A 14,475-nucleotide genomic window follows, 5' to 3' on the forward strand; every position below is an offset into this window, starting at 1 on the left:
AACAGTTTGGGAGCCAGGAGAAGCGCTAGCGCTGAGGAAGAGACCCAGGCTGGCTGTTGCAGGCACTGGCCCTCTCCCAAAGGAGATAGATGCCCTCCCTGCAGGGCACCGGCCTCCCTGTGCGCTGGGCACTGATGGAGCTTTCTGCTCTTGGTGAAGAGACAACATAGAGTCTGGCTTAAAACACCCGGTGAGCCCAGTGTTCATAGAAATCCCCCCTAAAGATGGCACGCAGAGTGTGGCGTACTTCTTTGTGACCGGATGTGAGCCTGCGTGTGAAGGGTCTGTGACGCAGTATGCATTAAGGTAGGTGTGATCCTTCCCTGGATGGACTTGTCACTGGCAGCTGCTCATCCCAAGAGGGACCCTCGAGTCCTAGGGAAACTGCTGAAATGCACTGCCTCGCTGCTTCTCTGTCTGGCCCTTAGTTCCTGCTAAGTTTCTGAGTCCTTCGCAAATAGCCTGGAAACTGCAGTAGAGGTGTGTGCAGAAGACCATGGGCACAGGGAAGTGCAGAATCAGGGAGGGCTTTGCGGCAGGCCAGAGGAGAGGAAATTGCTCCATGTGTGATTGGGGAAGAGGACCCAGCATGAGCAGGGCAGAGAGACCCAGAAAAGAGGGAGGCGCTCCAAGGAACCAAGGTGTGCCCCAGCTGGAAGGGAAGGACCTAGCAAAGAAGGATGGAAACGATGCTGCTTGGGGCGAGGGGACAGGGACCAGATCAAGAAAGGCCTTGAGTGCCAGGCTAGGAAGAAAATCAGAAGACAAAACCAAGTAGGGAGTGATATGATCATGCACCTGGGAGAGCGAGATCTCGGAGTGAGGTGGAACACAGATTGGAGGGAAGGAGGAGCTTAGCAAGAGGTGATGGCGAGGCTCACGGTGAGCAATGGTGGAGATCTGAACTAGGCGCCGGTAGTGGAGTAGAGAATAGGGGACAGATTCCAAGACTGTGGGCGAGGTGGCCTCCAGGATTGGCATGTGGGAGTGAGCACAAGAGGAGGGAGTGAGTGCCCAGTCTCTGGCTCCCCACATGTGGAGGATGAGGATGCCATTAGGTGAGGGGGGCGGGAGGATGGAGAAGGTGCTTTCATGTTAGAGTGTCGGGGCTTGACGTGCCCGCCGCTATCCAAGTGGAGTTATCTGGAGTGTCGCTGAGACTTGGGCTGGGGTTTCTGGGAACACTGTGGGCTGGAGGTAACAGAGTTGTCCATAGAAGAGTGGTGGGCATGAACAAGTTCTCACTGATGTTTGGGGAGGGAGAGAGCCCTGGACCACACCACTGTCTACTGGGTAGGCCAAAGAAAAGGAGCCTTCGTGAGGACCTAAGGGAAGAACAGCTAGACAGGTAAGGAACATCATGGGGTGCAAGGAAGAAGAAAGTGGCCAAGGAGATGCCCCCAAAGGGTCCGGATAATTTGATGTAACCTTGGGTCTTATCTCCATGTCACTCCTCCCGTGAGTGCCCACCTCACAGTCACCTGAGCCTGCATCCCACAGGCTACAGTAAGTGGTGCCTGGGGTCGAGGTCTCTCACCCAGTGATCTCTGGAAATTTCTTGGGCAGCCCAACACATTGCCCTGATCCTGCAGAGGAACCTGCCCCGCAGCCAGCCCCGCTGGTTCTGTCCAGCCTCTGTTCTCCGGCAGGTTGCCTCCCACCATCCTGAGCTGCTTTGCCTCAGGCTGCTGCTCCCTCCTGTACCCGTGTGCCCCACCTGGGGCTTGGCCAGTCCCTAATTCCTTACGCATGGCTAAGACCAGGCTATAAATGTAACAGTCTTACTGAGGCCAGGGGGCTGCGAGAAGATGCCAATGCAGAAACCACACCTGCTGGAGTCCATGGGCCTGGCCCCACCCCAGGGCCCTGCTCCTCTCTCCCTCCTGGGCCCTGCCGGCGCCCTGTTGCTCTTTCACATCAGCAGTGCCTTTCAGCATGTCTGGCCCCAACTTTGTGTTCCACCCAAGATCCACCCTGCCCAGGAGACCCTTCACCCCCAGGGAGGAGTCCAACCGAACATGATAAGCTATGAGGGGCCATATGCCAACATTTGCGTTCATCTGCACTGACAGCGTTTGTGGGACTTCAGAACGAGAACGCATGCACACGCACCCAGGGACAGTCTCCCAGGGACAAAGACTCTCCCCAGAACAAATAGTCTCCACAGTGAGTGTTATTCAGAAAACCATGTTCCTAAAACAAACTGCCTCCAGCGATGAAAGCCACCACTCACCTGCTGAGTGATTTCATTCTTTGTTGATTCGAACCTCTCCAATTCCAAATCCCAAATAGGATTCTCCTGTCACTTTGGCTTTTGAAGGTGAAGTTCATAGAACAAGGGAGTAAATGAATTTAAAACTCTCAGGAGTAAATTATATCCCGATAAAGCTGTTATTTACAAAAATACAAGGAAGTGACTACTATACAAGTCAGAGGAATGGTTACTTTTGGGCAGAAGGAGGCAACTGTAAAAAAAGGAAAAAAAATGACTGTAAGAAGCTGAGAGAAAATAGCAACAAAAAGTGAGGAAAAGAACTGAAAACTCCTGGCAGCTTTAAAATGGCAGCTTCCCCCGCCCTCACTTCTACCACTCAGGTTTCAAGAATAAAGGGGTCCAGTTTCTGCCAGGGCGTAGTATTCAATCAGCAACTGCCTGATGTTTAACATTCTGGATATTTAAAGTATTCATTTGAGCTTTGATGAGTTAAAGTCATTACACAAGGAGGCCGTGGTCGGAGGTGGCCCTAAGGCCTTGGCAGCCTACCTAAGCAAACCGAAACCTAAGTCAGAGTCCATGCGCTGGAATCCGAGAAAATGAAACTTAAGAACCACCACTCACAAACAGCCAACTAGGCTGTCTCAAATAAGGCAACTGCATAAGCTACAGCCAGTCAGATCATTTCCTTGCTTTGCTTCCGTGTCTGGTCTATAAAAACCTCTCCCCTAGGCCCTGTTGCTGGAGCCTCCTAGTCGCTTTTGGTTTGGTGCTGCCCCATTCAAATGGATGTATGCTCAGATACATCTTCAAATTTCTCAGAAATTTTAATGTGCCTCAGTTTACCTCTTAACAGTCGTTAACATACCAGGGACAGTAGAGAGTACAAGGAGCTTGTGCTGGAGACAGTGGGCCCTTCACCCAGAGATGGGTGGGAGATCACGTAGGCCTGTGTTTGGAGTTGTTCTCATGGAGGGAGGGGCTGGTGTACATGGGGGCTTCTGTACCACCATGCCAAGCAGGAAGACCTGCCCCCAACCAGCAAAGCCCACTTTTACCTGTTGTATATGTTGGATTTTATTTGAGAAAAGATCTGTTCTAAAAAGTTGACAAGCCACTGTTATGCAGAGAGGACCTAGGCTGTCTTCATTCATTTCCTTACTGGCCACTTGTGCCTTGAACACTGGTTTTGTTGATACATTCAAGGGGATCATTGAATGGACCTACTTTCGAGCGTGTTAGGAAGATGTAGGTGATGGGAGGGCTGACAGCTAGAGCAATATGCTCACAACAGAAAGTTGTATGAGGCAAAAAAGACAAATGAGCTCTGCCCACCAGAGATAGCAAAGCTGATCCTTGTTCACAGGAAGGTCTTGGTCTCACTGGTCCTTCATGGGAAGCATCTGCCCAGGGGGTTAATTGGGAAGCAACTCTGAATGCTTGAGGCTGCCATGACAGGAATGGCCCCCAACTGGGCTCTCTCCACCGGGCACTGGCCTTCCCTTTGGAGTCCTGACCACCACAGGAAGGGAAGGCTCACCAAGCAAAGGACCACCAGCCCATTTTCAAGTCTTCGTGGTGTTATCAGAAAGAAAGTATTCTTGGGGCTGGCCCGGTGGCATATTGGTTAAGTTCGCACGCTTCACTTTGGCAGCCTGGGGTTCGCAGGTTCGGATCCTGGGCATGGACCTACGCACTGCTTATCAAGCCATGCTGTGGCAAGGATCCCAAATATAAAGTGGAGGAAGATGGGCACAATGTTAGGCCAGGGCCAATCTTCCTCAGCAAAAAGAGGAGGATTGGCAACAGATGTTAGCTCAGGGCTAATCTTCCTCGCCAAAAAAGAAAGTATTCTTTTGAAGGGTAAGGAAAAGAAACCCTAGTCTGGAGTAGCCCATCCATGAGCACTGGGGAGGAAGAGGGTGTGAAACTGCTGAAATCTGCTTCTTTGAATATTTTTAGAAATGCAAATACCTCCAAAAGTTTAAATGTTCTTGAAATAAAAGAAAAAGTAACCTGTTTCTGCAGTTTCCTGGGGGTGACCAACATGAGGCAGCCTGTCTGACCCCCAGGCCGACCTCGCATCATCCAGCTGTTTCCTGCAGTGTGGAAAGTTAGACTGAATCTCCAGGTCTTCAGTATCAGCTTAAAAAAATAACAGCCAAACTAGAATTCCAAACCCTCACCCACACACTCTGTGGGTGCACATTCTGAAAATATAAATACCACAACGTTTTTGAAACAGCCTTTCAAAGTTCTCTGTAAATTGGTAGTCAAGGCAGAAGGTTATGAAGAAAGTAAAGCAATATGATTATATTCCTCCTAAAATCGCCTATGGCAACGTGTGGGTGAACACATGAAGATTTTTCCCTAAGCCACTGCTTTGCTTGCAGAGCTGCTGTGAATCTTAAAGAGGAAAAAAACAAGAGGGAAATGACAGTTTTATCTGATACACTGTTCATTAAGCTTGTGTTCAAGGCTATTTTAAACTTTTAACATAGGTTTAAACATCTAATGCTGTTAGTAATTTCACAGGATCACAAAACTAAGTGAAGTTCCTTTTGAGAAAGGCCTTCCTGTAGCAACTGCTATTATACTACCCATCTATTATGTAAAATAAAGGTAATTTTTGAGAAAGTAATATGAGGTTATAATTCAGTGGCCTGTGAAAGCATCCAGGCACTATCCCACGGTAATTACCATGCTCTGAGTTCTTAGGACTGCTGTTAGAAAGAGCACCACGTGGGAGGCCCTGTCACTAATTAGCTCTGTGACTTTGGACAAGGGAGATCACCTCTTGGGGTCTCCTGTCCTTCTTAGTTAAAAGAGGGACCTGCAAAGTCCCTAAATGGCTTCGGCGGTAACATTCTTGATCCTATCCTAGCTCTGGAGGGCGTGCCCACCCCGCCCCAGCCGCCAGCCCTCGGTTCTACCCTCCCTTGGCGCTACCATGGCCCCAGGTGGTGCTCTGAACGCACCCCACAAGTCCAGTATCAGGCCAGAAATGCGTAATCATTCTTCCCAGGGGACGCACCTTGCCTGTTTCAGTGATGATTCTTTCTCCCTCTTGTTTTCGGCTTAGTTCGTCTTCCTCACCTACGTGCTGGGAGTGGCCTGGCTGGGCGTGTTCGGTTTCTCTGCAGTGCCCGTGTTTATGTTCTACAACATATGGTCAACTTGTGAAGTCATCAAGTCACCCCAGACCAACGGGACAGCTGGTGTGGAGCAGATCTGCGTGGATATCCGGCAATACGGTACTTCCTTTTAATTCTCCCCCCGATTAATTTCTGTCTTCTTCTGCATAAGTCTGGACCTTCAGTATTACGTGGGCATTTTTTTAATCATCATGATCTGCTTCATACATTCTTCTATTGGAATAGTGTGTACTCTTTCCCTCAATATGCTCTGTGTTTTGGAAACATCACTCAGGCTCTTAGTTGCTAAAAGGCATCATTCAAAATTATTATATTTTCAAATTAAGTATGTAGTGAAAAAGACTTTTTATAATGCGAAGCTACTTTATAATACAATTCAATCAAAAAAGACTTCTGGATATCTACTATAAAATGATTACATATTTTTTCTTTAATTTCTTTTCAGTTTTGTACCATCCAACTTTCCATCCAAAATATTGCATGCACTGTATAATCCGATCAATTTGCACATCCAACTCTGCAAATCAGGTCTCTCTTAAATGACCAGTTGCTTAAACTTCATCTATACTGAAAAACACAACATAAAATCCAGACGTATTTTAAAGTCATCAGAATATACTCTATAAAAGTAGAATGTTGAAAACCCATTCAAACATTTTCTAATGAATGGGATCCTCGCAATAGGCAGCTAAGGTTGGTTCATTTTGACAAGCCACAGAAGGGGCCATTGCTGCTCCTGTCAATTAATTTGAGACTCGCCTTCCCCGCTGAATGAGGGAAGGCAGCATCCTAGGCAAGGAGTTTAATTAGTGCTTCTAGCCAGGATGGCAGCAAATCCTGTTGTTGGCAGAAACACGGAGGTGGGGTGGGGAAAGACCTTTCATTAAAATTGAAGAGGAAATTACTGTTCTTTCAGAGCTTTTCTGGAAAGAGATGACTATTTCATTTTTGCTTCTTGTGTTTCCCGTGTGGCTTATCCTCAACATCTTATCTTACAACATAATATGAAACTTGCCTAAAACTGCCCATCGGACTAATCTCTTCTCATCAAGACCAAGGCTTAACCACACTGTTCTCTATGATGGATTGAAAAACTGAGCCTAAAGCTGATTTTTAAAGTATTTGTAAATGTATGTCTAAATGTATATCATTTCTCTATTCTTAAATATTTTTACTACCGATTTTTGGTCATCAGTAGTCATCTGTTTAAATTCTGATTTGAAATCACTGCTTTCACTGACAGTTTGGGGACTTGTCATTTCCCATTCTTCTGAAGTGTAAAGACTTACTCTTGGCCTATGACAAAGATAGAAGGAATAAGGAATTTTTTTTTAATCCTCCTTCCTTACCTCCTGGGAGAAATGTAATTTGAGCTATGTTTAATATTTAAGCACACACCTGTGCATTAATGGGGAAGAGATCAGCAGCCCAGTGGACGATGTCACTGGAGAAGGGGACTCAGGGTTACAGTGAGAGAGACACCACAGACCATGCTGGCCCTATGGTCTGTGGTGAGGGACAGTGTTTTTCTTCTTTTTCAAATTTACAATTGGATTTTCAATCCAAAACTATTTCCAATACATTTGTAAAACACAATAAAAATATAAAAGCAAAGACATAAAAAATCCAAATTACATAACATAAAAAAATTTCTCTGTCACATTGCTATGAAACTTTCTGAGTGTAGACTTGCAATTTGGAACTCATCTCATGGCAGACCACTAACAAACAGCTTGTGTAGCAAGGCCACGGACCATGAAATTCATGGGGAAATGGATTTGAACTCAGCATGAAGAAATGATTTAGGAGGGGCGTCGTCCTGCAGCTTACGGTTCATAAATTCACTGTAGGGAAAACCTAGCCTTGAAGATCAATTTTTACAAATATCAGCTCAACTAAACAGCATAATTTGTAGGGGAAAAAATCTATCAGGTTATGGACTAGTTGACTTGGCTCTTGCCCTACTGTCCAAATAGGGCTTACTATTTATTGGAAAAATTTTGTTGTGCAAAGGGCAGATAGGTCAATTGTTGGTGAAGAATGTAGGGTATGACTGCACGGTAATCGACATCTAAAGTGGTGAGGACAGTTGCGAGCATGAGGCACTGCAGTCTATACTAATAACTGACGTGCTGTTGGGATTCACTTCGTAGGTATCATTCCATGGAATGCATTCCCAGGAAAGATCTGTGGCTCCGCCCTGGAGAACATCTGCAACACCAATGAGGTAAACCCCGCTCAGGTCCGAGGGCTCACAGAGGGTCGCTTCCCAAATTCGGCTGAGAAAAAGGGTTCTCCTAGGTAGAAAGAGTAGGAGAAAGGGCTGAGATGCTAGTAAGGAACTCTTTTTTGCAGATTCTTTAAGACTGAACTGTATGTAATCACCAATATTCAGCCATTTTTGACCTAGAAAATGGCCATTTCACATGGTCCAGCCCATTCAGAGAGCTTTCTCTTTTGGCCATAATTTGTAGTGATCCCAATCCTGCAACAATGAAAATATATGTAGATTCTTCTCTTTCACCTTCAGATAGTTTTTCAAAATAGAACATTTGTTAACAGTTGTTACAAAGTAGAACAAACGTAAATTTTCATAGAAAAGATTCCCCTGAATTTGTATATAAAGCAAGTTAATCATTTATGTTTCCAGAGTGATTCACTTATTTCTTGTTCACCCTTAATTGGCAATAAATCCTAACACTTTGGTTTAAAATCTCTCAGCCCTAGAATATTCTTCAGGCATGGGTTTATAACTGTTGATAAAAGATTAAATGCACTAGTGGGAGCTTGCATAGTTAAGAAAATCCTAACATGCTTTTGGAAAGCAATGAGTTACCAAAATAATCAGCCCCTACCTCCCTGGCTAGTCAATTTATATATTCATAAGATATATCGGCTCGAATCGGGGGCTCCCAACCTTGACTGCACATTGCAGTCTTCGAGGATCATTATAATATAGTGATGGCTGAGGCCCAGCCCCCAGATACTCAGATTTAATTGGCCTAGGTTACAGCCTGGGCATCAGAAAGTTTTGAAAGCCCCCCGGATGATTCCAATGTGTGGCCAGGGTTGAGAACTGGGCTTGAAGAGAGAGCACGCAAGCACCCAGCAACAGGTGTAGGCTATTTCCTGCCACATAAAATGCTTATGTCGGCGCCCTGTTCTTTCCTAGTTCTACATGTCCTATCACCTGTTCATTGTGGCCTGTGCAGGAGCTGGTGCCACCGTCATTGCCCTGGTGAGTAACGGCCCCAGGACTGGCCTAGTCTAGCTCCGGCCCTCTGCAGTCTCTATAACGGCAGGTTTCCCTTCCAGCTTTTCAGCATACTGAAGCAAACAATCCTGGGACTCAACCTTGGTTAAATTTCACCTGAGTGAACTTACCACCTGTCTAAATTGCAGGAAGTACTAGTTGGCTGTCTTGGCAGCGATTGTAGGTAATATAATTTGGATTCTGTGGAAAGAAGGGTACCAACACCCAGAACACCTGTTAACTAAGACTGGCATATTGCATTGTTGCATATTTAGCACTTACTTTCATGACTTCCATCATGGACAGATGCTCATGTGAGGCATTACCCATTTCTTTGCCAGGAAACCTTCATTTCCAAATTGAAATATGCACATATACATACATACATACATGTACAGCTGCTCTTGTTAGGCACAGTAGTGATGTTCTATAAAGTCTTCTCGAATGCTGAGGTAGCAAATACCAAGCCATTGCTCTTGGGAGATACAGAGTTAGGTTTCTGTGAGCCTGTGGTCACAACATTTTAGTCAAACTGATCAATACATAACTTTCTTTTGTGTGTTTCTGTGTAAAGACATCTTATTTAGTATATATGCTGATTCATTAACATTGAACTCACGGGTAACAGCATTGTAACTCAAACCTGAATGAAGCTCACTGAGCACATGCATTTTCTCCGTGAGGCACCTCATAGCCTTCTTGCACTTAGAAACATTAGACAGCACTTCAGCACTATGATTAAGGAACATTTAAGAGTAAAATCACAAAAATGCAAAAAACGTGGCACTAAATAGATTACAAAAAGGATACTTGCTTACAGTCTGAGAGCTGAAACAAGAAGGCAGAGGGTCGCCTCGGTTGGCCTCAGCTGGGAACGTGCACATTGGGCAACTCAACTTTTTCCCCACTCGGCATGTCCATGAATGACCGTGAAAGTGCCATGAGTGTTCATTTTGGGGTTACAAAGAGATTTTAGCACGTAGACAAATTCACCAATATGGAATCTGCAAATAATGAGGATCAGCTGTATAAACGCACACAAGTATCTGTATGTTGGGATATACGTATATATATGTAATCTGGGAGGGCTTGGTTTGTAATTTCAAGAAATCTAAGATTGGTAGAGCAAGGGGGATCTCAGCTGCTCAGAAATGAGTCATTCCCAGTTTTTCCAACCATTAAGTCATTCCTTCCCATGACAGCCCATGAACAGAACAACCTGCTAAATCCTGGTGGGGACCTGTTCTCCGAGCTGCTGCCTGTTCTCTTGGCTGAGCAATAGGCAAGCAGAGGACTAATTGCTGCTGAGTAGGCAGTTTGGGGAAGATGAGGGGAAATAGGGCATTTAGCTTCATCTTTCTCATGCTGCTGACCCAGCTCTCTATGTTGTTATTCTTTAAACACACCCAAGTCTTGTTAATAAACGTACTGGGGGCAGAGCCAAGGACTTATGTTGTATATGTGAAATGAGAAAGAGTTTGTGTGTGCTAGATATGAAAACCTAAATCTATAAACGGGAAAAAAGAAACACCTTCAGCTCTGAGCTGGCACCCCTCCCTGCCCAAGTTTAGAAGTGTCATGGCCCCGGCCCTCACTACCTGTATCTTACTGTCCTGTTTTGTTCTCTTCCACCAGCTGATCTACATGATGGCTACTACATATAACTATGCGGTTTTGAAGTTTAAGAGTCGGGAAGATTGCTGCACTAAATTCTAAATTGCATAAGGCAAATAAGGAGCTTTAGAGAGCTATACGATGTAGCGTGAAATACCACTGACACCCCAGACTAAAGCAGAGTCTCGGTTTCTGCAGTTTTGTTACAGTAATTTGTAAATAGCTTTAGTCAACAACTCATCTCGCATGGTAGATTAATAAGATGACTTACCGTACATGAATTACAAAATAATGAGATCTGGCTATTTCCGCATTTTGAAAAGGATTCAGTTACTTACTGACATTGGTGAGCATCCATTAAAAAGTAATTTTCTTGAACTTAAACTTTGAGCAGTATCTCTAAATGAAGTATTAAAACTTTGGAATACCTGTACTTTCCATTATTTTTGCTTGCTTGATGACCAATTTCAATGATGAAAATGAAAACAAGTGCTGAAGATGAGATGGAAGAGAACCTTTTTAATCTGGATTTTGTTTTATCAGACTCTTTCTGGAAAATATTTTACAAATATATTTTATATTTGATTAAAAATTTTTTTATGATTACATGGTTCACTACCAAATAAATGCCCCTCAAATAAGCCCGATGAAAATTTGAAGAAAAAGAAAGGCCACCCATTTGTTTTCCCTAAAAAATCATTTTTTTTAAACACAACACAACCATTCCTTTCAGAGCCCACAAAATTGATAACCTTAAATTGTTCTGTCTTGGTGAGCAGTAACTGATTCCTCATAGCCGGTTCTCAAACTGCACGTGAGATTTTAGTGGAAAGAGAAATTGTGCCTGGATCTGAAAGTCTCAAATATGTTGAGAAGGAAATATGAAATATAAGGAACTTGAGATGGAGATTTTGCAGGAAAGATGAGGAAAAGAAATGGGAAAGAAGTGTTTGCCACGTCAACTGTAAAGAATGACAATAAGGATTTTTATATTTTGTGAAATGAAATAATGGCAGTTATAAAATGAAAAATGTAGTTTCACGCTAAAAATGTGTTAACACAGAGATTGCATGCTTTGCTTCTAGTTCTTAATTTTGGTTTTGACATTCACTTAATTTTTCCATGTTAAATATGTAGTTTTTATTATTTACTCAAAATAAACATTGTTCACACTTTTAGGCCTTTGGGGGAATTGATTTTATCCACAGATAGAAAAGATCTTTCCATTACATTTATTTTAAAATAACCACACAATGTGTTTCTGAACTTCTGCATCAGTCTTTAAAATTACTCTCAAAATGGTAAAAAGCTCCTTCTCGTATTTCATTTTTGCTTTTTTTTTTAACAATAACTTTGGCCATTTTTTTCAAGTTCATTATGTTTGTATACTAACTTTTCTTCAGCCTTTTAATATTAAGCACACTAGTAGAGCATGCTTTCAGTATCTGATGCCTCTGATAGCAGACTGAGTATTAATAGAGAATAACGCTCTCCCTTTTCACAGTAAAGACCGTCTAATCTGCCTATAGCAGCTTGCTTTGCCTTCTGACATGCTCACTAGCCATCATGCTCACCCTTCTTTTCCAGATCCACTTCCTCATGATACTGTCTTCTAACTGGGCTTACTTAAAGGATGCAAGCAAAATGCAGGCTTACCAGGATATCAAAGCAAAGGAAGAACAGGAACTGCAAGATATCCAGTCTCGCTCAAAAGAACAACTCAATTCTTACACATAAACGTTTGCCAGTGTTTCAGCCGACGAATTGACAGCTCTGACAAATCATCAGACAGCTGCTCTGCAGTACAGATGTGTATCCCACCAAACAAACTAATGTAGAAGTACAAACACTTCACTGGCTGTCTCAAGCTGGGATGTATTTGTAGGAAAACCTTCCAGTAGGTAAATCTTTTTCTTTAGAACAGATATTGGAGGTTTCGTGTTAACCATTTTAAAAGGCAACACTTTGACAAAATGATTGTTCCTCCTTTTGAAATTTGATAGGGACCCGTGATGTGTCAGCATCAAGGGATGTGACCATAAATTCACGTATGCCATCTGTCCCCAAATAAATGTATCTAAATAGGGGATAAAATGGAATTGGCGTGAAGTTCCATTTCTGACAACTGACATTTATTAAATTGTGGCTCATCGAAGATAATGTGATTCTTACAATTGACCCTGTTTTTTTTAATTAGCTGACTTCCCCCCTCTAAGTCCAGGGCACATTAATTTCCTGATCCAATCAGAAATCTTTTCTTCAATAATACTGAAAGGAGCTACTATACATTCTGCTACACCTACCATTGAAGAGCTGGATTCCAACTCATTGACAAGCTTTCAAGAATCAATTTTATAATAGATTTCATTTTAATAAAATGACCCAGTTGTCATCCTCCTTGGGAAATACATGTCAGCTCTGCCTTAATGAGTATTTGCTTTAAATTTCTAAGAATTATATTACCACGGGAGACCCAAAACCCTTCATAGAATTTTTTTCCACAAATGTTTTTCTTAATTAAGAAGTGTTACCTTATTAAAATGACCACCATTCTAAACCATTTCTATGTGGTCTCAATAGTGAGTTTACAGTTTCATACCAACTATCTAAGACCTAATTACAAATAGACCACAGACCTCCTACTTTTATAGACTTGAATACTTAAGTAATTTAAATTAGGGTTGGTATTTATTTCACTTTTTCTTATCTACATCTTAGTTTCCTGGAATAATAAAGTTCGATGTTCAGCAAAAAACTGCTTGAGTTTAAGCCATTTTCAAAAGAAACTTGCCTTCTAAATCATTGTGTTCCAGAATATTGACTATAGGTATTGGGTATTAGTGATGGTAAACTTTGTGTTGTTCTTTATGAAATGATACATATAACTGTTGAGTGCATCAGTGCTTTTTAAAAGGGGCTGCATAATATAGGGTTAACTATGTATATTCATGTTAAGAATTAACTTGTGGTTTGGCTGTTTCCTGGATTTAAAAACATATACATGTGCAGAAATGTATTAAAATGAAAGGAAGCATACCTTTATCAAGATGCTATTAAAATTGTACATCAAGTATAATATTTCATTTGGATTCTTTTTGTTGTTGTTGTTAATGCCTAAAAATGCCTATTTGGATCTTGACTTCTTTTTAATTGGGAGAAGCTCTCTTCTGTGTAGAACAGTTGTTCCAGAATAGCTTGGTGTTTTGTTTTCCTGTTGCATGACAGACCTAAATATTTTTCCCAGCAGTGGAGGTGCTGTTAGAGTCCAGTGTTCTAGAGGAGGCAGTGTCTAAAGCCTAATTTTACTTTTCTAATTCTGGTAGCTATTACCAGGAATTTTTGAAAGTTTTGTTTAAGTAGTCTAATATTTTTTATGTAAAGAGCATTAAATTTTGCTATGTATAAATTTTTGTAACCTAACAGTGAATCAATATTTTCTATCAGTGCCAAGGGCTTCCTGTAGTTCTATTCAAGTGTTACAATAAATATTTGTAGATAATAGTCAATACTTGTGTATGCTTATTTTAAAGATCTATTTAGGTGGAAACAATTGTCGATGTACTAAGAGAAATGAAATAAAATTATAGCTTCATTCACTTGCCTTTTTACCATACATAAATACTATCTTTCTCTGTCCTCAGTATGGTGTCATTTTTAAATAGTATGCATAATCAAGATTTCACATTTGTATGGAAATCAAGTTTAGAAGAGAATGCTACATGTTTCATTTCTGACAAAAATCTCTTTTAAGAGAGCAATTTGAGAAAATATCGTAACCCACTGGCCTGTATTTTACATAAAGTGCCACTAACATTTTATAGTTCTCTGTGAAAAGTCGAGAATTTTTCTGACTAGCTTCAACAAATGAAAGCAATATACCTGTGGGATTAACACAAAGCTTAAGTTTGGGGAAAGCAGAAACAATGAGGAACCTGCATAAGGGTCCATGTACCACTGGCTATTTTACAAACCCAAGATATAAAAGTCTCCTGAAAAAAGACGACTGATTCAGGAATATTAAAAAAATACCTAGATCTAACAGTTCTTCTCTAAAGCAGCAGAGCTAAATTTGTTACTTAAGATTTCATTTTATAATCTGTTTAAACTACTTACTTATCTGTCAGCATGATTATAAATTTGGATTTTCTATATTGACCTTTCTTAGTAAGGACCAGCTATTGTTGCTATTGACACATTGACATTTCTAAATGAGGTGCTGCCTCCGGATTATCACCCTG

At 42.0% G+C, this 14,475-nt stretch overlaps 1 protein-coding gene across 6 annotated transcripts in view; it reads left to right on the top strand.

Annotated features, from left to right (window-relative positions):
• Positions 1–13,743, top strand: part of GPM6B (glycoprotein M6B) — a 168,677-nt gene extending 154,934 nt beyond the window's left edge. For 3 of the 6 annotated variants that reach the window (XM_014791116.2, XM_004435126.3, XM_014791115.2), the window contains 4 exons: positions 5,298–5,469; positions 7,524–7,597; positions 8,543–8,608; positions 11,825–13,743. In XM_014791116.2, the coding sequence (XP_014646602.1) occupies positions 5,298–5,469; positions 7,524–7,597; positions 8,543–8,608; positions 11,825–11,974 (462 nt within the window). In that variant the 3' untranslated portion in view covers positions 11,975–13,743. Of the gene's footprint in view, positions 1–5,297; positions 5,470–7,523; positions 7,598–8,542; positions 8,609–10,258; positions 11,416–11,824 lie in introns of those variants that run through there. The other 3 variants (XM_004435127.3, XM_004435128.3, XM_087426485.1) reach the window with 2 other exon arrangements.
• The last annotated feature ends 732 nt before the right edge of the window (positions 13,744–14,475 follow it).

The sequence above is a fragment of the Ceratotherium simum genome, chromosome X (genome assembly GCF_057802395.1).
Source record: "Ceratotherium simum simum isolate JZ-2026a chromosome X, ASM5780239v1, whole genome shotgun sequence".
Classification (NCBI taxonomy): Eukaryota; Metazoa; Chordata; class Mammalia; order Perissodactyla; family Rhinocerotidae; genus Ceratotherium; species Ceratotherium simum.